This window comes from Mustela nigripes, chromosome 9 (assembly GCF_022355385.1).
Source record: "Mustela nigripes isolate SB6536 chromosome 9, MUSNIG.SB6536, whole genome shotgun sequence".
Classification (NCBI taxonomy): domain Eukaryota; kingdom Metazoa; phylum Chordata; class Mammalia; order Carnivora; family Mustelidae; genus Mustela; species Mustela nigripes.
Genome location: NC_081565.1, coordinates 66510365 through 66536455, shown reverse-complemented (window position 1 = coordinate 66536455; position 26091 = coordinate 66510365). Strand labels below are relative to the sequence as shown.

At 40.8% G+C, this 26091-nt stretch overlaps 2 protein-coding genes across 6 annotated transcripts in view; one reads left to right on the top strand and one right to left on the bottom strand.

Annotated features, from left to right (window-relative positions):
• The window catches only part of NAA35 (N-alpha-acetyltransferase 35, NatC auxiliary subunit), a 99196-nt gene extending 84122 nt beyond the window's left edge, over window positions 1–15074 (top strand). For all 3 annotated transcript variants that reach the window (XM_059411746.1, XM_059411748.1, XM_059411747.1), the window contains exons 18-23: window positions 8540–8676; window positions 9540–9607; window positions 10718–10858; window positions 11253–11375; window positions 13925–14005; window positions 14688–15074. In XM_059411746.1, the coding sequence (XP_059267729.1) occupies window positions 8540–8676; window positions 9540–9607; window positions 10718–10858; window positions 11253–11375; window positions 13925–14005; window positions 14688–14747 (610 nt within the window). In that variant the 3' untranslated portion in view covers window positions 14748–15074. The remainder of the gene's footprint in view (window positions 1–8539; window positions 8677–9539; window positions 9608–10717; window positions 10859–11252; window positions 11376–13924; window positions 14006–14687) is intronic.
• Window positions 15075–16886: 1812 nt separating this feature from the next.
• The window catches only part of GOLM1 (golgi membrane protein 1), a 57530-nt gene continuing 48325 nt past the window's right edge, over window positions 16887–26091 (bottom strand). For all 3 annotated transcript variants that reach the window (XM_059411751.1, XM_059411749.1, XM_059411752.1), the window contains exons 9-10: window positions 24585–24698; window positions 16887–18553 (exon numbers count right to left, since the gene is read on the bottom strand). In XM_059411751.1, coding sequence (XP_059267734.1) covers window positions 18477–18553; window positions 24585–24698 — 191 coding nt within the window. In that variant the 3' untranslated portion in view covers window positions 16887–18476. The remainder of the gene's footprint in view (window positions 18554–24584; window positions 24699–26091) is intronic.

Below are 26091 nucleotides of genomic sequence, written 5' to 3'. Positions count from 1 at the left end.
AAGTTTAGTGTATAAGACCTTAACATGGTTCATCTTTTTTTTTTTTTAAGATTTTATTTATTTATGTGACAGACAGGGACCACAAGCAGGCAGAGAGGCAGGCAGAGAGAGAGAGAGGAGGAAGCAGGCTCCCCGCTGAGCAGAGAGCCCGAAGCGGGACTCAATCCCAGGTTTGCGGCAGCTAATGGGAAGCTTTTTTGCCCTTAATTCCTCAAAATAAAATTTTTAGATGCTTTTTGGCACAAAGAATTGGGCTCTTAATTCGGCAAATGAATGATAACCACATAAACACTCCATTAGAAATGTATCTGCATATTTGAGCAATTCATTTCTTTTTTTAATGAAAGAAATTTTAGTTTTTGCCTATAAATACACTTGTGGTCTATTTTCATGTTAGTTTTAACTGCTTTTCAATTTCAAAATTATAGATTGGGCTCCAGCATTTTCACAAGATAAGCTTGTTGTTGTTATTGTTCATGAATATAAGCATTCCTAAGGCATGTGGGTGCTTAAAAATGAATAGTAGAAAACTCTGATTCTTAAACTTTACAGTGCATATGGGGACTTGTTAGGCTTGGTCCTTTGAGATCCTCGTTCAGTAGATCTGGGATCGGAACCAGTCGTTTGCATTTCTAACTAGTTCTGGTGATATTGCTGCTGATCCAGAGATCACAATTGAGAACCACTGGTCTAAAATATCTATACTCTGTACTCTCTTTAGATATAACTGTACTCTGACTCTCTTTAGATATAACTGTATTAATTTTGATAATGCCTTTACTAAAAGCTCACTGAGATATCTGATATTTGATAAGAAAAGCCTGACTGGTGCCAACTCTATCCTTCACTCATCAGTCCTTGTATTCGTATTTGGAAGGTAGATGACAGCATTAATTCCCCATAGAAGTCCTCTCACTGAGTTAAGATATAGACCCTCAGATTTTATAGTGTTGTGGGGGGAGGATCATTTGTACCCTATAAAAGGATACTCTAAATGCTTTTCTTAAATTCATTGTCAGAAATTATTTTCTCTTCATGTGAACTATTTGTTTTTGTTTTGTTTTGTTTTATGAAATAAAACTGTAATTCCAAGTTTACCCTCATTGCCAGGAAGCACAGTGCTCAGTTTGGCTTTAAAACACAGCACCTAATCCATTCCAGGCATTTTGCAGGGGTTTTTTGGTTTTTGTTTTTTACCAGTACGGTTTTGATTTATAGACTGTGGGGCCTTTGTTTGGTTACAACAAAAAGGAACTATGTTTATCCTTAGGTGTATCTTTTTTTTTTTAATTATTTTTTAATTTTTTAATTTTTTATAAACATATAATGTATTTTTATCCCCAGGGGTACAGGTCTGTGAATCGCCAGGTTTACACACTTCACAGCACTCACCAGAGCACATACCCTGCCCAATGTCCATAACCCTACCCCCCTCTCCCAAACCCTCTCCCCCCAGCAACCCTCAGTTTGTTTTGTGAGATTAAGAGTTACTTACGGTTTGTCTCCCTCCCAATCCCATCTTGTTTCATTCGTTCTTCTCCTACCCCCTTAACCTCCATGTTGCATCTCCGCTTCCTTATATCAGGGAGATCATATGACAGCTGTCTTTCTCCGACTGACTTATTTCACTAAGCATGATACCCTCTAGTTCCATCCACGTCGTCACAAATGGCAAGATTTCATTTCTTTTGATGGCTGCATAGTATTCCATTGTGTATATATACCACATCTTCTTGATCCATTCATCTGTTGATGGATATCTAGGTTCTTTCCATAGTTTGGCTATTGTAGACATTGCTGCTCTAAGCACTCGGATGCACGTGCCCCTTCAGATCACTATGTTTGTATCTTTAGGGTAAATACCCAGTAGTACAATTGCTGGGTCATAGGGTAATTCTATTTTCAACATTTTGAGGAACCTCCATGTTGTTTTCCAGAATGGGTGCACCAGCTTGCATTCCCATCAACAGTGTAGGAGGGTTCCCCTTTCTCCGCATCCTCGCCAGCATCTGTCATTTCCTGACTTGTTAATTTTAGCCATTCTGACTGGTGTGTGGTGATATCTCATTGTGGTTTTGATTTGTATTTCCCTGATGCCGAGTGATATGGAGCACTTTTTCATGTGTCTGTTGGCCGTCTGGATGTCTTCTTTGCAGAAATGTCTGTTCATGTCTTCTGCCCATTCTTGATTGGATGTGCTTTGGGTGTTGAGTTTGCTAAGTTCTTTATAGATTTTGCACACTAGCTCTTTATCTAATATGTCATTTGCAAATATCTTCTCCCATTCTGTCATTTGTCTTTTGGTTTTGTTAACTGTTTCCTTTGCTGTGCAAAAGCTTTTGATCTTGATGAAATCCCAATACTTCATTTTTGCCCTTGCTTCCCTTACCTTTGGCGATGTTTCTAGGAAGATGTTGCTGTGGCTGAGGTCAAAGAGGTTGCTGCCTGTGTTCTCCTCAAGGATTTTGATGGATTCCTTTCTCACATTGAGGTCCTTTATCCATTTTGAGTCTATTTTCTTGTGTGGTGTAAGGAAATGGTCCAATTTCATTTTTCTGCATGTGGCTAATTTTCCCAACACCATTTATTGAAGAGGCTGTCTTTTTTCCATTGGATAGTCTTTCCAGCTTTGTCAAAGATTAGTTGACCATAGAGTTGAAGGTCTATTTCTGGGCTCTCTATTCTGTTCCATTGATCTATTTGTCTGTTTTTGTGCCAGGACCATGCTGTCTTGATGATGACAGCTTTGTAATAGAGCTTAAAGTCCGGAATTGTGATGCCACCAAGTTTGGCTTTCTTTTTCAATATCCCTTTGGCTATTCGAGGTCCTTTTCTGGTTCCATATAAATTTTAGGGTTATTTGTTCCATTTCTTTGAAAAAAATGGATGGTATTTTGATAGGAATTGCATTAAATATGTAGATTGCTTAGGTAGCATAGACATTTTCACAATATTTGTTCTTCCAATCCAGAAGCATGGAACATTTTTCCATTTCTTTGTGTCTTCCTCAATTTCTTTCATGAATACTTTATAGTTTTCTGAGTATAGATTCTTTGCCTCTTGAGTTAGGTTTATTCCTAGGTATCTTACGGTTTGGGGTGCAATTGTAAATGGGATTGACTCTTTAATTTCTCTTTCTTCTGTCTTGTTGTTGGTGTAGAGAAATGCAGCTGATTTCTGTGCATTGATTTTCTATCCCGACACTTTAATGAATTCCTGTACAAGTTCTAGCAGTTTTGGAGTGGAGTCTTTTGGGTTTTCCACATATAGTATCATACCATCTGCAAAGAGTGATAGTTTGACGACTTCTTTGCCGATTTGGATGCCTTTAATTTCCTTTTGTTGTCTGATTGCTGAGGCTAGGACTTCTAGTACTGTGTTGAATAGCAGTGGTGATAATGGACATCCCTGCCGTGTTCCTGACCTTAGCGGAAAAGCTTTCAGTTTTTCTCCATTGAGAATGATAATTTGCGGTGGGTTTTTCATAGATGGCTTGGATAATATTGAGGTATGTGCCCTCTATCCCTACACTTTGATGAGTTTTGATGAGGAAGGGATGCTGTACTTTGTCAAATGCTTTTTCAGCGTCTATTGAGAGTATCATATGGTTCTTGTTGTTTCTTTTATTAATGTATTGTATCACATTGATTGATATGCAGATGTTGAACCAACCTTGCACCCTGGAATAAATCCCACTTGGTCGTGGTGAATAATCCTTTTAATGTACTGTTGAATCCTTTTGGTTAGTATTTTAGTGAGAATTTTCGCATCTGTGTTCATCAAGGATATTGGTCTGTAGTTCTCTTTTTTGATGGGATCCTTGTCTGGTTTTGGGATCAAGGTGATGTGGGCCTCATAAAATGAGTTTGGAAGTTTTCCTTCCATTTCTCTTTTTTGGAACAGCTTCAGAAGAATAGGAATTAATTCTTCTTTAAACATTTGGTAGAATTCCCCTGGGAAGCCATCTGGCCCTGGGCTTTTGTTTGGAGATTTTTGATGACTGTTCCAGTCTCCTTACTGGTTATGGGTCTGTTCCGGTTTTCTATTTCTTCCTGGTTCAGTTGTGGTAGTTTATATGTCTCTAGAAATTCATCCATTTCTTCCGGATTGTCCAATTGTTTGCATAGAGTTGCTTACAATTATCTGTATTTCTTTGGTGTTAGTTGTGATCTCTTCTCTTTCATTCATGATTTTATTTATTTGAGTCCTTTCTCTTTTCTTTTTGAGAAGTCTGGCCAGGGGTTTATCAATCTTATTAATTCTTTCAAAGAACCAGCTCCTAGTTTCATTGATTTGTTCTATTGGGGGGTTTTTTGTTTTTATTTCATTGATTTCTGCTCTGATCTTTATTATTTCTCTTCTCCTGCTGGGTTTAGGGTTTCTTTCTTGTTCTTTCTCCAACTCCTTTAGGTGTAGGGTTAGGTTGTGTACTTGAGACCTTTCTTGTTTCTTGAGAAAGGCTTGTACCACTATATATTTTTCTCCCAGGACTGCCTTTGCTGTGTCCCACAGATTTTGAACCGTTGTGTTTTCATTATCATTTGTTTCCATGAATCTTTTCAATTCTTCTTTAATTTCCTGGTTGACCCATTCATTCTTTAGAAAGATGCTGTTTAGTCTCCATGTATTTGGGTTCTTTTCAAACTTTCTTTTGTGGTTGAGTTCTAGCTTTAGAGCATTGTGGTCTGAAAATATGCAGGGAATGATCCCAATCTTTTGATACCGGTTGAGTCCTGATTTAGGACCGAGGATGTGATCTATTCTGGAGAATGTTCCATGTGCACTAGAGAAGAATGTGTATTCTGTTGCTTTGGGATGAAATGTTCTGAATATATCTGTGATGTCCATCTGGTCCAGTGTGTCATTTAAGGCCTTTATTTCCTTATTGATCTTTTGCTTGGATGATTTGTCCATTTCAATGAGGGGAGTGTTAAAGTCCCCTACTATAATTGTATTATTGTTGATGTGTTTCTTTGATTTTGTTATTAATTGTTTTATATAGCTGGCTGCTCCCACGTTGGGGCACAGATATTTAAAATTGTTAGATCTTCTTGTTAGACAGATCCTTTGAGTATGATATAGTGTCCTTCCTCATCTATTATAGTCTTTGGCTTAAAATCTAATTGATCTGATATAAGGATTGCCACCCCTGCTTTCTTCTGATGTCCATTAGCATGGTAAATTGTTTTCTGCCCCCTCACTTTAAATCTGGAGGTGTCTTCGTGTCTGAAATGAGTTTCTTGTAGGCAATATATAGATGGGTCTTGTTTTTTTATCCATTCTGATACCCTGTGTCTTTTGATTGGGGCATTTAGCCCATTAACATTCAGGGTAACTATTGAGAGATATGAATTTAGCACCATTGTATTGCCTGTAAGGTGACTGTTACTGTATATTGTCTTTGCTCCTTTCTGATCTACTACTTTTAGGCTCTCTCTTTGCTTTTAGAGGACCCCTTTCAATATTTCCTGTAGAGCTGGATTAGTGTTTGCAAATTCTTTCAGTTTTTGTTTGTTCTGGAAGCTTTTTATCTCTCCTTCTATTTTCAGTGATAGCCTAGCTGGATATAGTATTCTTGGCTGCATGTTTTTCTTGTTTAGTGCTCTGAATATATCATGCCAGTTCTTTCTGACCTGCCAGGTCTCTGTGGATAAGTCTGCTGCCAATCTAATATTTTTACCATTGTATGTTACAGACTTCTTTTCCGGGACTGCTTTCAGGATTTTCTCTTTGTCACTAAGACTTGTAAATTTTACTACTAGGTGACGGGTGTGGACCTATTCTTGTTGCTTTTGAGGGGGGTTCTCTGTGCATCCTGGATTTTGGTGCTTGTTCCCTTTGCCAGATTAGGGAAATTATCTCCAATAATTCTCTCCAATATACCTTCTGCTCCCCTCTTTCTTCTTCTTTTGGAATCCCAATTATTCTAATGTTGTTTCATCTTATGGTGTCACTTATCCTTTGAATTCTCCCCTCGTGGTTCAGTAGCTGTTTGTTTATCCCTCTTTTGCTCAGCTTCTTTATTCTCTGTCATTTGGTCTTCTATATCACTAATTCTTTCTTCTGCCTCATTTATCCTAGCAGTGAGAGCCTCCATTTTTGATTGCACCTCATTAATAGCTTTTTTGATTTCAACTTGGTTAGATTTTAGTTCTTTTATTTCTCCAGAAAGGGCTTTTATATCTCTCGAGAGGGTTTCTCTAATATTTTCCATGCCTTTTTCGAGCCTGGCTAGAACCTTGAGAATCATCATTCTGAACTCTTGATCTGACATCTTACCAATGTCTGTATTGATTAGATCCCTAGCCTTCGGTACTGCCTCTTGTTCTTTTTTTTGTGGTGAATTTTTCCGCCTTGTCATTTTTTCCAGATAAGACTATATGAAGGAGCAAGTAAAATACTAAAAGGGTGGCAAAGACCCCATGAAAATACACTTTAACCAAATCAGAAGAGACCCCAAATCATGGGGGGGAGAAAGCGGATAAAAAGATGTTCAGAAAAAGAAACAATTAAAAAAAGAAAACGAATAAAGAAAAAATATAAAAAAGAAAATATATATGATTAGATAAACTAGTTTAAAAACGTTAAAAGAGAAAAGGGTAAAAGTTTAAAAAAAAATTAACAGAAGAAGAAAAAAAAATTGAAAAAAATTAAATTAACTGCAAGACTAATAAATCATGGGGAGAAAGCCATGAGTTCCGTGCTTTGATTTCTCCTCCTCTGGAATTCTGCTGCTCTCCTTGGTATTGAACCTACACTCCTTTGTAGGTGAACTTGGTCCTGGCTGGATTTCTTGTTGATCTTCTGGGGGAGGGGCCTGGTGTAGTGATTCTCAAGTGCCTTTGCCCCAGGCGGAATTGCACCACCCTTACCAGCACCGCCCTTACCAGGGGCCGGGCTGAGTAATCCCCTCAGCTTTGCTTTCAGGAGCTTTTGTTCCCTGAGCGGAGGACGGGAATACAAATGGCGGCCTTCTGGTCTCCGGCCTGGAGGAGCGAGAGCCTGGGGCCCCACGCCTCCGTATGCCCTCAGAGAATAGTGCCCAATAACTCCCTTCTCCCTGGCCTCCGGCCGCGCTCCGAGCTCTCTGAGCCTGCTACTGGTTCAAGGCAACCCTGAGCTGAGAGCTCACTCCTCGGCTCTGTCTCTGTAGCCGGCTTCCCCGTTCTAATACCTGCAAGCTCTGTGACACTCAGACACCCCCGATCCTTCTGTGACCCTGGGGTACCTGAGGCCACGCTGACCCGGCGTGAGCTTCACCCCGGTTTAGCCTCTGGAGCGATGTCCCTCAGCGGAACAGACTTTTAAAAGTCCCGATTTTATGCTCCGTTGCTCCGCCGCTTGCCAGGAGCCTGCCCCTTCCCCCCGGGGTCTATCTTCCCGTCGCTTTGGATTCATGTCTCCGCCGGTCCTACCTTTCAGAAAGTGGTTGATTTTCTGTTTCTAGAATTGCGGTGGTTCTTCTCTTCAATCTCCCATTGGATTTGCAGGTGTTTGCAATGTTTAGATAAGCTATCTAGCTGATCTCCTGCTACCGGATGTAGCCTCAGCCTGCTACTTCTCCGCCATCTTGACTCCTCTCCCTCCTCAGATGTATCTTTTAACTAGTTATTGTTTTACTTTCAATTTTCTTTCTTTCTTTTCGTGTTTTGTTTTTTTTTTTTTTTTTTTTTTTTTTTTTTTTTTTTTGGTGGTAGGGTGCATGTTTTAATATTTTAAACTGCCTTACAACTTTCTGGAGAATTTTAGAGATAGGCATTATATGCTCATCCTTGATAATAATAAACTTCCTAATAAATCTTTGATTTTTAGCTTAATGTAGTAGTGTTTCTTAATTTCATATAGATTATAGTATAAACTGTATATATTCATATTCTAGATTTGAACTTATTTTTCTGGGCATTAGAGAACCTAATGTTGGTTAAGCTTTTGAAAAGTTAGTATCGGTGGAATAATCTGTTTCATGTTTAATTTATTGAATAAACTCAGGTAAATTATAAGTCTGAATGTTCTTAGTTTTTAGAATGCTTTGGTATAGTGCCTATAATTTTACATTTTTTTCCTCTGTATTTGCTTTCTCTTGCAGTTAATGTGAAAATAAATATTTTGTTAATAGGCTGAAGTGAAGTGTGTCCTGATATAATAAAAAAAATTGTATAATGAGCATTCATTTGATGAATTTATATATAAATGTATATTTTTTATATATGTCATATATATACTTATATATATGTTTAACATATATAAATATAATTATCAGGAAGTCTTTTGAAAGGTTGTAAAGTGTGTATCATTGTAGGAAATTAAGCATATTTTCAGCATTGTCCAGCAATATAAGGCTACAAGAAAGGAAAAGTTAATCATTTGTAATGCTAATTTCTTATAAAATCTAATCTGGCAATTATCTAGTTGGATAATTGGGTTTTTCTTTTTTACTTTTAAAGCAGTATTAAAAATCTCTTTATTAATACTAGTACTTGTAGTGATAAAGCTATCTCATTTAGACTCCTCCATTAACTAACATTTGATACCCTTGAAGGTATCTCTCAGAATTCCTTTATGCATGGTTGATGTCGACATTAAGTCGCGCTGATGGCTCTCAGATGGCAGAGGAAAGGATCATGGAAGAGCAGCAGAAAGGCCGGAGCAGTAAAAAAACAAAAAAAAAGAAGAAAGGTACCATGGATTATTTTTAAATTTAAGAAGTAACTAACATTGGAGTACACTTTAATTTCTACAAACAGTTGGAGAACTGCCTATGCCTTGCTATAAGTGAATTAGTCCTTATATCTCTGTTCTTGCCCATCTTCTCTTCAGAAAGTATAAGGTAGAGAGTGAATCCCAGTGTTAGTGACCCAAGCCTCTTTGGTGCTTTCCCTTGCTTTTCTTTTACTTCTTTGCTATTTTATGTGTTAGAAGACCTTAGGACAAGAAGTAGCCACATGGAATGTGTAAGCAGGATGAGTCAAGGAACAAGGCAGCAGGAGACCCTTGATCTTTTGACAGAAGGCTGACCAGTTGGAGGGCAGTCGATCTGGAGCTGTGCTGTTATAGTGGCACAGAAAGATAATCACAGAGGGCCTTGGTGCAACACCCAAAGCCCAGGAGAAGGAAGAAATGTTTCAGAGACACTGCTCTCTTGATCACTAGTAGAAGGGTACAGATAGTGCTACAAATGCTACAAAATATTACTGTGTATTTCATTAGGATTTCAACAGTTTGGATGGGTTTTTCAATAACTGTAATGAGTGGGTTTTCTGTTTCAGAAATTAAGTCCGCATGGTGAATTCAAAAGTTAAAATAATTTCATATTAGAATTTTATGGCATTATTTAGGGAACATAGCTTTTTAAAAAGCCTTTCAGTTATATTTTAATTTTTATAGATTTGGGCCATAAACTAAAACTTAACCTATAGGAACAAACTTTGAATTTTTAATTTTAGTATACAAGGTGGAAGATTTTTTTTTAAATTAGATTTTCTCCTGCGGTAATGCAAGAGGAGGGGGAAAACTGTGGATAATTTTCTTTTTAATTATAGTTCGCCCCTTGAGCCGAGAAATTACAATGAGCCAGGCATATCAGAACATGTGTGCTGGGATGTTTAAAGTAAGTTGTCACAAATGAAGTTGTCTTTGCTTTTTAACTACATTGCTGTTACATAGTTTAATTAAAATGGACTCTTTTCTCTGATTCTTTCCAGATTCTAATTTCACCTTTGTGTTTACTATCTGCTTAAAGTTTACCTTTTTTCCAAGTCTAGTTTTCATTAATTTGCTTAACAAGTATTTGTAGACAAGTACTAATTTAACACACTTGCCATGTGTCACATATCTTCTACTGAATACATTTAAGAACACCAACTATAATCAGATGTGATCCTTGTCTCAGGTGTCTAGGTAATGACAGGTCAGGTGATATGTGTGACATAAGTAATAAGAGAAGGCAGAGTTTCTGATTCATGATCAGAAAAGGTTTCTTGGAAGAGATGGGGTTTGTATTTCTTTAGGAGCATATTAGGAAGAGAGTAGGCTCCACAATGAATGGCTTAAGCAAACATTTTCAGGAGTTAGCAAGTACTCTTTTTTTTTTTTAAGATTATTTATTTGACAGATCACAAGTAGGCAGAGAGGCGGGCGGGAAGGGGGATGAAGCAGACTCCCTGCTGAGCAGACAGCCAGATGCAGGGCTCGATCCCAGGACTCTGGGATCATGACTCGAGCCGAAGGCAGAGGCTTTATAACCCACTTAGCCACCCAGGCTCTCCACAGGAGCTAACTCTTAAGTTGTACTTGGCAATTCAGGAAATTGAGGCAGCTTATATTCAAATATATCAAACAGAACATGGGCTTCTGTTTGAGAAATAGGACCTATGCTTTTCTTATTATAATAGGACTTTTTTTCCTAAGAAACTTTTACTTGAAGGTTTCAAAGCAACTATAAAAGCATGTGTCATAGCAGAATAATGTGCATATGTTACAATTTCACTGGGAAAATTCATAATGGGTTAAACACTGGAACTTGAAAAATTTTTATGTAAATATGGCATATAACATAAAAATGAATACTGAAGCCAGTTTTTCTCTTCCTGTTCCTGATATCTGAACCTTAAAATTGTTTTAACTCTGTGTAAATAGCTGTTTCTTGTTTTCTACTCTGCATTAATGAGGAATTCACTTTTTCAAATTGATAGACACTTTTATTTTCTTTTTCCTTTAGACCATGGTAGCATTTGATATGGATGGCAAAGTACGAAAACCCAAGTTTGAGCTTGATAGTGAACAAGTTCGATACGAGCACAGATTTGCTCCATTCAACAGCGTAATGACGCCACCGCCAGTGCACTATCTGCAGTTCAAGGTGACTCTGCTCACTAAAGCAATTGTAAAGGAAGTAGTCTTAGACCGGCTTAGAGATACGCTGTTTGTACCTAGCCGTTTCTTTAAAATAATCAAATCAGACTATTACTGGACCAGTGACAAGGTGATAAAAGAATTTTAATTCCTGTGAAAATTATTTGGCTCTTTCTGGATGCACTCATTCCATTAAGAGTTATTTTAAGTATGGGGATCAGATGAGGTAATTGGGAATTAAATATTATGTAGGGAAAAATAGGGACATGTGTCTAGTGTTTGGTTTAGTGTCAATATATGAAACATGAGTCAGGGTAGAATTTTTAATTATAAAAGCTGTTTTAGAGTTTTTCATATTAAACATGTTTTGAATAATACAGTATTCCACCTCCCCTTTTTAGGAAATGTCTGACCTCAATAAATACAGCCCTCCTCCTCAGTCTCCAGAACTGTATGTGGCAGCTAGTAAGCACTTTCAGCAGGCAAAAATGATCCTGGAAAATATCCCAAACCCAGACCATGAGGTAAGCGGTCACAGTAATTCTGGAGGAAAAGCTTGGCAGGAAATACGTATCTTACTACTGGATGATAAATGAACCTTACCATGTGAATAGTGAAGCCTTTCATGTTTCTGGCATGGATTTTAAGTGGCTTTGCTAGCCTAACCTTGTAAGACTTAAAATTAGCTCATGAAAGCAAGTAGCTCCTTTGTGTAAATTTAGAGATCAGTGCACAGAAATTAAGACAGAGTATGTAGGAGGACAAGAAATGGGATTCAGAGTGATCCACAGTTTAGAAATGATGACATTTAAATTTTTTTATTTTAATGTATAGTTTATGATACTAAAATCTAATTATATAAATCTTAAAAAATATGAAAAATGCTCTGGTCAGTTATCACAGGAAGTAAAAACCTATTCCACTTGACCATTTAAAATAGAGCCTACTGTTCAAAGACTTTGTTTTGACATACTATCCCACAGACCTTGGAACTTGCAGAATCTGAAGTTGCAGCCACTGGTTGCTTTCACAGTTTGCTGTGCCTGATAATACTGACATGCATGCATTCCGCACACGAGAATGCCTTGCGTATAACACTCAGACTACTAGGGGAGTATATCTTGGTACAACCTCCATGAAAGGGAAGTTCATAGCAGTTACCTGTTAAAAAAAGCACAGATGGTTAGGCCAAGCAGTTCTGCTGCTTGGGGTTTATCTAACACACGTGCCTGTGTGGGCAGTGAGGGAAGCAAGTAGCTAATACACAAGAGTCCTCATTGCAGCAGGATTCTCAGAGCGAAGAAGTGAGGAAACCTCACTGCCCCCTCAACAGAGACTGTCAAATGAGTGATGATACATCATACCAGACTGCGGAGTCTTGAAAAGGACACAGAAGGTGGTTACATACCGTAATGGAATGTTCTTGAAAGAGTGAAGCACTGAACGGTGTATAGTATGTTGCCGTTTCAGTGGAAAGGGGCCCAGGGATTGTGTGTGTGTGCACATGTATCTCCAGAAGGAGATGTGAGAATTATGTGAGAGTTGATAACAATGTTGGTTTCTTGGGAGGGGAACCTTGGGAAACAGGGATAGGAGAGAGATGACTTTTATGTTCTGTGTAATCATGTAATAAAAATACAAGGGGGAATGTAAAAATTAGAGGAAGGTACCTATAATAGACGGCATAAGTCCTTCAGTGAACTTAATTCGTTTACTCAGCAAATACTTGTTGACGGTCTACTGTGTCCGCAGCCCTGTGGTGAAAACTAGACAAATCTCTGCCCTCTTAAGGGTAGAGGTTGTAGACAGTTATATTGTGTACTAGAAGATCATAAGACTATGAAGAAAAATCAAGCTGGGAATGGAGATCGTGAATACTGTAAGGAGGCGGCGGTGGCGGATTAGGCTTTTTTAAGGCAGCTGGTGAGCAAATCTCTGAAGAAGGTGAAAAAGCAGGTCCCATGGCCACTGCGGATGGAGCCGAATGGGCAGAGGGATCTGCACATGTAAAGGAAGGCCCGGAGGGTACGGACTGGTGTGGCCAGAGTGGGATGAACGAGGCGTGCTCACTTTGGAGGTTTTAGACCAGATTGGATTTTTGTTCTGAAGGTTCACTCTGGCCCCTGTGCTGAAAGTAGCCGGTGGTAGGGGCAAAGAGCCAGTGGGGGCCACAGCAGTCGCCTGTGAGAGAGGACGTGGTCGGTGGAGGGATCCGAAGCAAGTTGGACTGATGGCGGGTGAGGGAGAGAGGAGTTAGGGAGGACTTCGGGATTTGGGCCTCAGCCTCTGGGTGGGGGGAACCAGTGGAAGAGGCTGCAAGTGGATGCGGAGCTGGTGGGCTGAGGAGTTAGGAGCTCAGGTTGGGATGTGCCTGATGGAGGCCCGGATGCAGCTGTCATGTAGACGGGCGGATGTGTTAGTCGGGGCTGAGGAGAAGCTGTTCCAGACTTGTGGTGAGATGTGTTTCTGGAGAGAGGTCCGTCAGCAACCAGGAGCAGGGGGAGCTTCTTTCTTCAGGTTGCACATCACTCCCTCTCCGGAGGAATACAGCCTTCCAGTCAGTCCTCTGCTGTTCGTCTGTTCAGGTGAAACCTTCCAGGCAAGTGTAGTCAGGAGTGACAGGAAACACAGGACACCTCCTACTCACTGGCGTGGTTCTGAGCTCGGAGTGTGTATTGGGTCACTTAGTAATCCTCCCAGCAGGTCTGTGCGGTGGTGGCGAGTCTGTCCCCATGCTTATAGATGCAGAAACTGGGAAACAGAGAGGCTAGAGAACTTGCCAGGGGTTTGCTAGCTAGTACCTGATGTCCGAGCACTCCAGCTGTGGAGTCTGGGCCACATGGGCTCCGCTGCTGCCTTTGCGGCCGGATGCTCTTCAGGCTTGCTGAGAGCAGACCCGGGGTCCCACGGCTGGCCCACGCAGAGTGCTCTGTGGTCATGGAAAAGTGTGTCTGTTCGTTTTAAGTTGCCTTAGTAAAATATCAACATTTACCTTGTGCAAAGTACCTATATTATAAAGACATTTTGACTCTGAATTTTAGGTTTTGATAGCTTAATGTTGCTCATTGTTTAGGTCAATAGAATTTTAAAGGTTGCCAAACCCAACTTTGTGGTCATGAAGTTATTGGCAGGAGGACACAAAAAGGAATCTAAGGTAAGTGCACTGTGGGGAAAGTAAATGGGCATTAAATTATTGTAGAACTTTAAAAAAAAAAAAAAAAAAATCATCCCTTTAAAAGAGGTTCCGTGGCAGAAAAATAACTAGAGCTTCCCCTTTTATTTTGAAACTTACAGATTTTATTGATTTAAAATTTCTAAAGTCTGCCCTTCCATTCCCCTCCGTTGCATAAATTACTATGAGTAAAACAGAAAAACAGAAAATGTGAGAAAACAAACTTATTATGGGAGAGGTATTTAAAAAGTCCTCTGCCTGTGGAAAAGTTAATGCTTCAGTAATCAAAGGCTTTGTTCAGTGGCTCAAGAGATGGCAAATTCTGTCAACTTTACTTGCTGATGCTGATGCTGTCAACGTGTGTGCTGCCGAGCATTGGCGAACCGCATGTACCTTGTGTCTGACGACTCCCATTGCGTCTTGCTATCGGCCTTCCTCAGCCTCGGCCTTGCTTTACTAGAGGCGGTTTCGTTGCGGTTTCGTTGCTGTACTGTATTGTCCATGACCCAGGAACTGAACGGTGTGCTCACTCACCCCCCCTTTCCTGTGATTTAAGTCCGTTTGCCTTTGTTAGCTAGTCGACTTTGATAAACCCAGAGATAAGCTCATTTTTTTCCCTCCAGATTTGTAAATACATTTCTTTCTTTTCTGCCTTTCTTTACAGGTTCCTCCTGAATTTGATTTCTCTGCTCACAAATACTTTCCTGTTGTAAAACTTGTTTGAGAGACATTGAAAAGGGGACATCAAGGGGCAGAATCTGAAGATTCTAAGGGGATTGATCCATCCGTCAGTCTCAGCACATAACGTGAAGTGAAATGGATTTCTTGGATAACAGCCTATTATAAGAGATACTTTTAATTTGACAGCCTTATACGACGTGAATGAAAACTGCTGTTTTAAAGTGGTTATGTTCCATGGATGAAACTGGTCTTACCGAATGCAGTGATGAACGTTATATGGTTTTATTACAGATTTAATCATAAATCATTTTTTATGAATGAGTGAAAATGGTGTTTGTAAAGGTTAATAAATTTCTTGACAAAAAATGCACTACTGGAAATGAAAAACAGCACTTTGATGCATGTTAAGAACTGAAGGTTTTTACTCTTGAGTAGTTCAAACAGATTATTCAAAAGTTTCAAAACAAGGGATTGATCAAACACTTGAACGGGGTTTTGGCAAAATACACTTAAAAGGGAATGGGCGGGGGGAACCTCTAAACTGTCTAGGGAGACTAAATTACATGGGGATTTTGATTTTGTGTGTGATGTCTTAAACTCTATGCCTATAAGAATATAGAAGTTTTTTTAAAAACATCCTTTAATTGTTCATATTGGCACTTTGAAAACATTCTGCTTAATGTTTGCTGGTGACATTATTCGAGAGGTGGGAATGTGTAGATTGTTAATTTTTAGGGTTGGGTTTCAGTGTGGCATACTTCTTGTTCACTAATTTTCAGTGTAACCCATGCAAGGTCTTCAAGTGGGGATCTTTCCATTATCTGCTGGCTTCCACCTGTACCTTTTAAGTGCCCAGTGCTAGAGGCCCTACCTCCTTTCCTGCTCAGTCCTCTTCCTGGCTCATGCTGCCAGGGATTTTTATTCTGTATTAGATGGCTAAAGCCTTGGTTTGTAAGACTTGTTATATGAAGTTTATGCATAAATTTAAAGGAGGTATTTCAAGTCCTTTAACTTCCCCAGAGGTATGTTTCACAGGCACACCAGTAAGGATGGAAGCATTTTACTTGAGCTTGTTCAGAAGTGCATGGGATGATACCAACTTTGAGTAATCCTTCAATCTATACATTATTGGAATTTTATAAGCCAGTTTTTAGGGACACTGGCTCAGTACACTTTAAGTATTGCTCTGTGCTGAGAAATAGTACATAAACATTTAAATACACAATAAAGCTATTTCCCCAACTTTGATACTAATGAACATTTTCAGAATCTAACAATGTAAAAAAGAAAAAAACAGCCTACAATTCATGGAATCTTTTTAAATTTTTTGTAAAATTCAGAGTCAAGTATTAGAAGTTGTTGAGAATTCTATAAACTATAGTTATTTATAATAATCTCTTAGTGGGAGTAGACCACGCCCTTGGGCCTTAAAGGCTCCTGAATTCACACTTGTCTTGTACCACTCCAGGTTCTGCTGAGAATAGATAACCAGCCACTACCCATTAAAACAATCATGCCAGTTACTGATCTAGTTATTTCATGACCGCACACTGACTTAACACATATTGGTTTATTTCTCAAATTCCATCACACGAAAGTACATTAAGTATTTGCAGCGCTGTCATTACTCAAGAAGTCTGAGTATTGTGCAGGGAATCTGCAGTCCCATCTGCAGAAGAAAAGATGAGTCCTCCCATTCCTGTCTACATACCATTTGAGAATATAGAGAAAGTGTAAATTACAGAGCTCACACCTATTAAAAATTGGAATAGGTGCTGATTAAAAAGACCAAAGTAGGGGTTTTTACGTATTTATATTACACAGGTTTTTGTTTTGCTTTTTAAAAAAACAAAAACAAAACAGCCACGTCACCTCTAAATTGTTGCCTCAAAACAAGTGCCTGTGTGATGTGAAGGTAAGCCAGTGGTAAGAAAGCATGACTGGAGAGATCGCTCACAGTACACACCTCCTGAACGAAGGGCCTGTGATGCCTCTATACATGAAGATGGAAACAGCATGGTTGTTTTTTACTTATATTGATGACCCATCTTAGTCCACAAGGTTTAAGGCAGACCACCACTCTTGATCCATGATTGGCAAGCTGATTCTTCAGGGATCCAGTAGGGCAGTAAAGAAAACAAAGCAGCTGAACAGTCTTGTTTCTTAGAACTCTGCACACTAATTAAAATGAAATGAATAGACGCTTTATTGAAAAAGCAAGAGAGACTATTAAGCGTAAGGCTAAGACACAAAGGGAATCTTACAAAGCTATTTTTAACACCCTTCTTTAGTTGCCTTTTCTGGGTAGAAAAGTTTAATCTTAGTAATTAAGTAAACAGATACCTATAGAGTAGCATTCACATTGGAGATCTTAACCTGAATGCAAACCAGGTCCTGCCTTCAGTGCCAGCCAGGGGCACCGGAGTCCAGACCAGGTGAGGGGCCTGGCATGTGGCTCATCAGCTGTCCAGCCTGCGGCACAGCCCTGTAACTTATCTGGACCCTCGTTTCCTCTCCAAAGTTAACTGGTTATCCCAGGTGGTCTGAGGCTCCTGCATCTCAAGTCCGGTGACGTGTATTTAATAAACATCACCTCCTTCTTACCCTCAAGACCTCAGCATCCTGTGTATGACTCTGCCAGTCATTTTTAAGTGGCAAGAGCCTATTTACTGGAAATACTGAGAAGCAACTCAATCTGAATTACGATTAGTCCTTTTCAAATTAACATTAACTTTTGATTTTTAAATCACTTTTGATAAGTCATTTGCCACAAGCCAAATTTATGAACTGTGGCAAAAACAACTGTTGCATTTCTCTTGCCTTTCTAAATTCTCCCCCTGTGTAACACTGTATATGCTCTTAACATCAGCTTCCTCTTTTCCCTACGATGGTGCAGTAGGCAGTCTGTCCACAGCAAACATGCCCCCGTAATGCTGTGCTGCCCCCCCCCCACCTTGCTCTGCCACAGGCCCCAGGGTCATCTCTGCTTTGGCCCTGTTCTGTCTGAAGTCTGATCCACTCATGGCTCTTGGTAATACAGACTTAATACAGAAGATTTTGCTTTGTCCACACATTATTAAGCAAAGTAAAAATAGATCACAAATGTTCAAATGACAAGTCAAGCATTTTTGTATGTTAATGACAGGTTATACAAATAGGGTTTTTTTTAAATTCTCACATAAAATGCCTTTGTATATAGACTTGTTTAAAACTGTTGCTAGTGATGTTTGTTTAACAGTTTTGTGCTCCGGGCCCCTGACTGTCTGAACCAGAAGTGAGCACATGAGAGCATAAGCCAGTAATCATTCGGCACTGACGTGGGAGAACAGAAGTACCAGGCTGGTACGGGCCACTCGGCACAGCATGTGAAGAAGGACACCAGAGGGACCAGAGAAGAATTCTCAGGTGTGGCGGGTCTCTTGGTGTCAGAAGACAGTCTCCTCCTACAGGCTTTGATTTTTTTTTTAAGTTACATTCCAGAATTTCTGAAGCACCACTGTCCCCATACTTGGAGAACTTGGGTTCTGTTTTTGATGTTGATTTTCTCATACCTATTAGCTGACAAATTTTGACACCTTAGTATAAACACCTTGAAAATACCCCCCAAAACCATCTCTAACACAATCATTTTCCTACATAAAGTACATATTAAAACTCCACAATAATCATCTTTAGATGTATATTTTACTTAGGACATTTCACAGTATTCATCCCCTCATAAATATTTTGTAGTGATCTCTCTTCAATCCTGAGGTATAGGATTCCAGTTGATTCAGAGTGTTTGGTTCTTCTTTTCACGCTGATCAAGTAAATTTATCATGTCTCCTTTCTGATTTTCAGCATTAAGAACTAAAAAAGAAAAATAAATAAAAACCATAACCTAACATTAAATATTTAGGGAAACCAGCCAGGCAGTTTCTGTTTGACCTGAGTATATAGGAACTGCTTCATCAGGAGGACAGTATCTCCCACAGCAACATAATGGGGAACTGCATTGCTAATCAAGGACAAGATAGTGAAGAGACTACATGTATAGCCAACATGGTGTCATGAAATAAAGCTGTAACACCTAAAAACGTCCTATTTAAAATAATAAAATAATGCCCCATGTCCTCATGTCCTCATAAAATTTGTGACACAACCACAACTCTTCCGTGCTCCATGCATCCCTGTTGGTGTCCCTCCAACAGGAAGCACAAGGCCCTCAGAGCTCCCTGCAGCTTCAGTCAGCACTTGCGTCTCTGAAGCTTCTGCTTTCCAGAGCTGAAGTCTTTATGTGGCTCCCATCATCCTTACTCTATCCTTTGACACACACAGGACATACAAAGACCTCACAAAACCTAAAACCACCATGCTGATTTACAACTAAAACACATTAAATGGTTAATGATTTCGTTAAATGCCTTAATACTGTCTTTTAAAGTTCTCTAATAAAGTTGGAACGAATGCCTTTTTCTCACTTCCTGGAGCAAGCAGGATCGCAAACTGTTTCAATGATAGAATCTTAAAATGATGGTGACGACAATCCTTGAAACTTAAAGCTTACAGAGAATTTTTCTTTGCCCACATCCTTCGTTTGAAGCCTCATACCAGGTGAAATATGATCCTGGGACCCCTGTATGTAGGGGGTGAAAATCCCAGAGCTCTACTGCAAAGCCAAATATTTAGGGACACTAGACTGATTTGAAAGGATAATAAAACAGGTTAGTACCGTAACCACACCAGGTAGTCAAGGACTGAGGTACACAAATGAGTGGAATCGATGACAGGAACAGAAAAAGACTTTGTATTTGTTTAAAATTCTGACTTGCTAATATGTTTGTTTTGTGTTAAAAAAAAATCACCTAAACAGTCTAAGAAAAATCAAGTTAGAACCTATTTCTAAAAACCTCAAATAACTCTGCCAACTGTAATAAATGCTGGATGAAATATGAAAAGATACTTTTTTTTTTTAAAAGAGAGAGCAAGAGCAGGAGGGAGAGGGAGAAGCAGGTCTCCTGCTGAGCAGGGAGTATGACGTGGGGCTAGATCCCAGGACCCTGGGATCACAACCTGAGCGGAAGGCAGACACTTAACTGAGCCACCCATGCGCCCCGAGAACACACTGTTGAATCAAATCCAGGTTGAGAGACTCTACCAAATAACTGGCCAGAACACTTCAAAAACTATCAACGTCCTAAGATAAAGACAGATGGTTTTGAGTTAAAGGACCCTAGGGAGGTGACACTATGGTATATAAATTCTGGATTATTATATCTTGGACCAGAAAAGGAATATTAAGTTGGACAATTCACTGAATTTGCATAATAGCATTGTATCGATATTCATGTCTTCATTTCAATAATGGGACTGTGGTTATGTGAAATGTTAATATTTGAGGAACCTGGGCGAAAGGTATATGGAAGGGGCGCCTGGGTGGCTCAGTGGGTTAAGCCTCTGCCTTCAGCTCAGATCATGATCTCAGGGTCCTGGGATTGAGCCCCACATTGGGCTCTCTGCTCAGCAGGAAGCCTGCTTCCTCATCTCTCTGTCTGCCTCTCTACTTGTGATTTCTGTCTGTCAAATAAATAAATAAATAAAATCTTTAAAAAACAAATAGTTTAAAAAATAAAAGAGAGGTATATGGAAATTCTGTTTTAAATTAAATCAATTATTTTCAAACTGCAAAGTTAAAAATTTCAAAGACATTAAACTACACCATCTATAATGGCAATTGAAGAAGGATTCTGTGAGGCCAAATGTGAAGTGCAAGTTCCAACCCCTGAAAGGTAATAAACATTAAAGCTAGCTCTACCCTGAGGACTTCTAAAGCCTGAAGCTCCTCTCTTCACAGCGTGCAAAGATGCAGAGGGACAAAAACTAAAGACGAAGGTTCCAGTCTGGATGGTAAGTCCAGAAGGGTACTTCTAAATAAAGCTGAATCTCAACTCCCAAAGGCTCACGTCCTTGGATTAAGATAAAGGTAATGGAGCATAAGTCTGCCATGAAGATGGCACAGCCAGAAAGACGGCCAGAAACTCCAGTGGTTAGACTGAGGAGGAGGACTTCTTAATTATGAGATGACCATGCAAGTGTACAGTTTGAACTCACATTTCCTCTGTGATTCAAAAAAATACCTTGAGAATCTACGTTATTAAAGAAGTGGTGATTTTGTCGTGCCCTTCTTGAGACTGCTAGAGGCAAATGACCTCTAGTGCAGTGCCAGTGTAACCCCAGAGGCTTCCTACTGATAACTGTTCCCAGGAAACCAGTAGCTCACGGTTAAAAAGCACAAAACCCCAGAAAAGAAGGTTTCCTAAGGACAATCTGATAAATACCCACAAGGTTTTTCAGATACTGCAACTGGAAGATAAAAACATTTATAAACATGGGCAAAGAATAAGAAAGTTTAGATATGAGAAAATTAGAAACAAAGCATGAATTAACAGATAAGGCATAGCTGAAGGCAAAAACTGGTGATCTCAAAGCTATGTCTGAGGAAATTTTGAATGTAGTAGATCAGGGAAGCAGAAATGGGTATTATGAAAAAAACAGGGTAAGATACGTGTAGAATGGTAAGACCTAACATTTCTGATCTGAGTTCAAGCAGGAATCAAAATGGGAAGAAGCATTATTCAAAGAGATTTTGACCAAACTCTTCCAGAAGTAGACTTGTCAGATACTTTTAAAAAGGGTGGGGGGGGGGGGGGGGGGCTGTTCTCCTTAGAACAGTGTGGTATAGTGTGAGTCAGCAGGGAAACCAATGGAACAGAAAGTCTGAAATGTGCATACAGAAGTTTATTTGGTAAAGGTGGCACCTCAAGTAAGTAGCCTTGAGCTGGTGTTGCCCTTAGGAAAAAGAAAAATGGAGCCAACCTTGTGCCACATTACCTGAATACATTTGGAATTAATCATGAATTTGAGATCTAAATGTAAAATATAAAAACAGATGATGGTCCTGGAAAAATGGTGGCAACTGTGCCATAGTTTTTGTATTTCAGGGTCCCTACATAAAGCGACTACACTGAAAAACTCAAAAAGTCAGACATTTTCAAGAGTAGATGACAAGGAAGCCTATAGACCCCAAAATACAAGTGGAGACGAAAACAATGGACGGGGTACCTGGCTGGCTCAGTGGGTTAAAGCCTCTGCCTTTGGCTCAGGTCATGATCTCAGGGTCCTGGGATCGAGCCCCACATCGGGCTCTCTGCTCAGCAGGGAGCCTGCTTCCTCCTCTCTCTCTGCCTGCCTCTCTGCCTACTTGTGATCTCTGTCTGTCAAATAAATAAATAAATCTTTTTAAAAAAAACAAAAAACAAAACAAAAAAAACAATGGACAGTGCTTGTAGGCTAGCAGAGTCTAGAAAGAAAACAGGAGCCCTGGAGCACCCGATGGGCCTGAGAATAGAACAGGAGAACCCCAAGCAGCCGAAAGACACCAGAAAGCACCTGGGAGAAAGCAGGAGACTTTTTGCTACTCCCGCAGCAGATGACCACAAAGTCGCTGTGGTTACGGACTGAAGGGCCAGGGGAGGCTGAGCCCCATGAACTTCTGACACTCATTTGCCAGGACTCCTTTCTGGGGCTCCCCAGGTAGAGCCCCATGGGGGGAGGGGGAACGGCTGGGTGTGGAAGACAGCTATGGCTGAGCAGGACAGGGAGAAGAGACAGAGGATCTGAAGGTTCAGATTAAAGTGGGGGAAGGTACTAGTGGCCAAAGAAGATAGGACAACTTGAATTTCAAAAAGGATTATAAATACAATTGAACAAAACCCATCAAACAGCTTTAAATTCAATGAATTTGTATTTTCACCTTCAAAGGATGACAGGGAAATAATTCATTATTTTGAAAATGGGTAAATAAAAACAAGCACTTTCATCCTATGTTATATGACTAAAACCACTGACTTGCCTGTTCATAAAAATATTCCAATTAACTACTGGAATAGAAAAAGCTGAATTAGAATACCATGAATGAATTAATGAAAGCACTGAATACCAACTGCTAGTTCTGTCAGGAAAAGAAAGGTGCTCCTTGCCTTCTGATGAAAGAACATGCCATCGCCTCCCACTTTACCAAGGGCTTGTGCCCAATCTGAACCAAGCCTGTGGATACCAGCTGCCAATATGCGGGAAACAGGAAAGAACATACTAAACAGCACTGTGAAGGTACTATCAGCACTATACAGACTATGGAAAACTCCAGGGCAAATGGAGGAAAGGAGTGGAGGGGGAACCTGTAGACTATGATTTTAAGAGCTAGCAATTTTAAGAAGATGGGCAAAATTAAACTCCGGTGTCCAGGGATGCCCACTTGAGTGTTCAGCCCACAGAAATGCAAGAAAATACCTACTAGAAAGGTCAGGATAGGGGGCTATTATGGGGAGAAATGGGGCTTCTGGAGGGCTGGTCAAGTTCTAGTCTTTGAGGAGGGTGGGGATGGAATCCTAAAAACATTGTTTTTAGGGGTACTGGGTGGCTCAATCATTAAGCATCTGCCTTCAGTTTGGGTCATGCTCCCAGCACCCTGGGATCGAGCCCCACTTCGGGCTCCCTCCTGCTCAGCTAGGAACCTGCTTCTCCCTCTGCCTGCCACTCCCACTGTGTGTGTGCTCTGTCAAATAAATATATTTTTTTAAAAAAAGACATTTGTGTGGTTTTCTGAATTTGTGTTTTACTTTTTAATAGAACTAAAAGAAAAATTTGAAAGCATACTTAAACACACAAATGAATTCTTCTAACACTAGATGGAAAAACTTACTATGACTCAATATTCGGAGGCAATAAAAGAAAAGAAACATTTTGAAACATTCACATGGTGAAAACACCATACATAAAACCAAAACAGACTGGGAAGAAGTATTTGCAACTTGCACCACAGATAAAGGGCAATCTCCCTCGAATATAAAGAACTCTTAACCAGGAAAGGAAACACTAAGAATTTGGTAAAATGAATTTTATAAAAAGGAACCATGAAACCACATGATACTACAAGAGGGTATGTGGCAGGGTGATGGCATTAGAGAAGCCACCATCAGACAGGGGTTTTCAATGGATGCTAAAGCCACACCGTTTCAAAGCATCCCCCTCTAGATGACTTCTCAATTACTAAGGGAAAATGGCCCTTTGCAATGGACGAGACCGGCGGGCAATACCTTGACCAAGCCGTCAACCTGCCATGACCTGCCTCCTGGTGGGGAGCTAGAGGAGCACCCTGCAGCTGCAAAACTGTCCAACCGGAATCCAATAACAAGTATATGGACAAATCCAGAAGCTGATACATCCCACTGGCCAGGGCTCTTCAAAATTCCAAATAATAATGCAAAATGCCACTCTACAAAGCTGCTTGGAAGTACTGTGCAGATGTAAGGGCTTTTGGATTACTGATACAGTGTGAGGAGAGGTGACCGAGCCACCTGTTGGAAAATCCTTAGGTGTCATGAAGACAAATCCTCCAGCCAAAACCTGAGGGCTTGATCCCCCCCACACACACAGACCTTCTGGAAGGTCTTCATCTTGGATTTCTCAATCCTCCCCTTCCTTCCACTGCCCCATGTTCAAAGGCTTCTGAACTGGATGCATTACTAATTTTTTTTTTAAGATTTTATTTATTTATTTGACAGACAGAGATCATAAGTAGGCAGAGAAGCAGGCAAAGAGAGAAGAAGGGAAGCAGACTCCCCTGCCAAGCAGAAAGCCTGATGCAGGGCTCGATCCCAGGACCCTGGGATCATGACCTGAGGCGAAGGCAGAGGCTTTAACCCACTGAGCCACCCAGGCGCCCCTGGATGCATTACTTATAACGTAAGTGCTGGGATTCAGTGTTTAGTCACCGCCAAAGAGAACGAAGGACCACAATGTGAAACGCGAGGCAAGCCCACCGCCTCCGCAGGCCTCTTACCGTTCAGGTTTCTGTTGTTCCCTGCTAGGGCTGCCTGCTTATCGGTTTCTGATTCTGCCTCATTTTCATCCATGTTGTAGTCGTCCTCTCCCCCCAGCTTTTGCTCGTGTCTTCCTGAAAAATGAGCACAGGCACAGCCAACACAACCCACATGACTCTCTCGATGCCGCAGGAACTCCAGAGCCCAGTCACAGCTTATCAGGTCTCTCGGCGACCTCTCAGAGAATGGTGGCGCTTGTGTGCCCGCTGCCAGTATGAAGAGCTGGTGCGAGTCCTCCGCTTCCGTACGCCCCCACTTCAACTCTGAGTCCCTATACACCCAGACCCTCAACACAGGGCTGTATTCTGGGCTGGAACTCGGAAAACTAGCTAATTAACCCCAAATCCCAGGGTTGTTTTTGTTTTTGCTTTTTTAAGCGGCCATCAACTCAAGGTTAAAGGAAGGTGCCCCGCTGTTGCTGGAAGCAGGTTTCTAGTTAGTGATGGCACCTCCTGAGAAGGGCCCCTGGCTCCAAGGAAGGAAATGGGAGTGGCTGCTGGGTGCCGAAGGCTTTTCCATCATCCCTACAGAATTAGACCTTTCATCACCGCAGTCAGCCCTGCAGAGGACCTCCACCAGGCTAGTTGATCAGGACCAAAGGCGTTCAAGAGGCATATTCATATATTTACATACACGTATAGGTAAGTAAGCACAATCTTTGAAACGCGTGTCTGGGAGACCTGGTTCTAGTTACATCTCCTGCACTCACAGCCTGAAGTGGAAGCAAAGGCCACGCCTTTGGGCCCTGCGGCTTTACTGTACAGATGTGATGGAACTGCGGCCCCAGGATGATGCGTCTCCCGCAGGCTCTCAAACCAGTCTCCTCATGCTACCCTCTGTGGCCAGTCTGAAACCTGAGTGCCACTGGGTCAGCCACTCGAGCTTCCTCTTCTTTTTAATTCTTTAACTGAAACCTTGTGAAAACAGTCTTCAGAAAGAGAAACTCGAGCACAAATGAGATCTGGAATCGGTAATTTCCACAAATAAGCACATTCTCCCGTTCTTGTTAGTGACCTGTCCCAGGGTACAGGCATTGTCCATAAGTGTTCCTGGCTCGGCTGGAACAGCTTTTAGGGACATAAATACATCCCAGAATATTGTGTTGATCTCAGTTTTCCCACACTTTATCTTTAAAAGATACACACTGTATCTTTGAAAAAAAAGAAGAAGAAGAAGAAGAAGTGCACCAAACCAGATGGGATTCATGGGTCACTTTGCTGCCAGGCTCAAATATGCCCGAAACCCCATCTACCCAGTCACCGCCCCCCCCCCCCCCCAACCCCAGGCACTGGTGGTGACAACACGTGCGGATGCGGACCCAGGCGGGCCCGTGTTCCAGAGCGGGGGCCTCGTTCACTGGCGCCGAGCGCCCGCCTCACCGCCTCCCTCCGGAGACCGCCCGCAGCCCCCGCCGAGCCGCTGGGTTACTCGGGACACCTCCACCTGCCGCGAGCCGGCGCTCTTCCT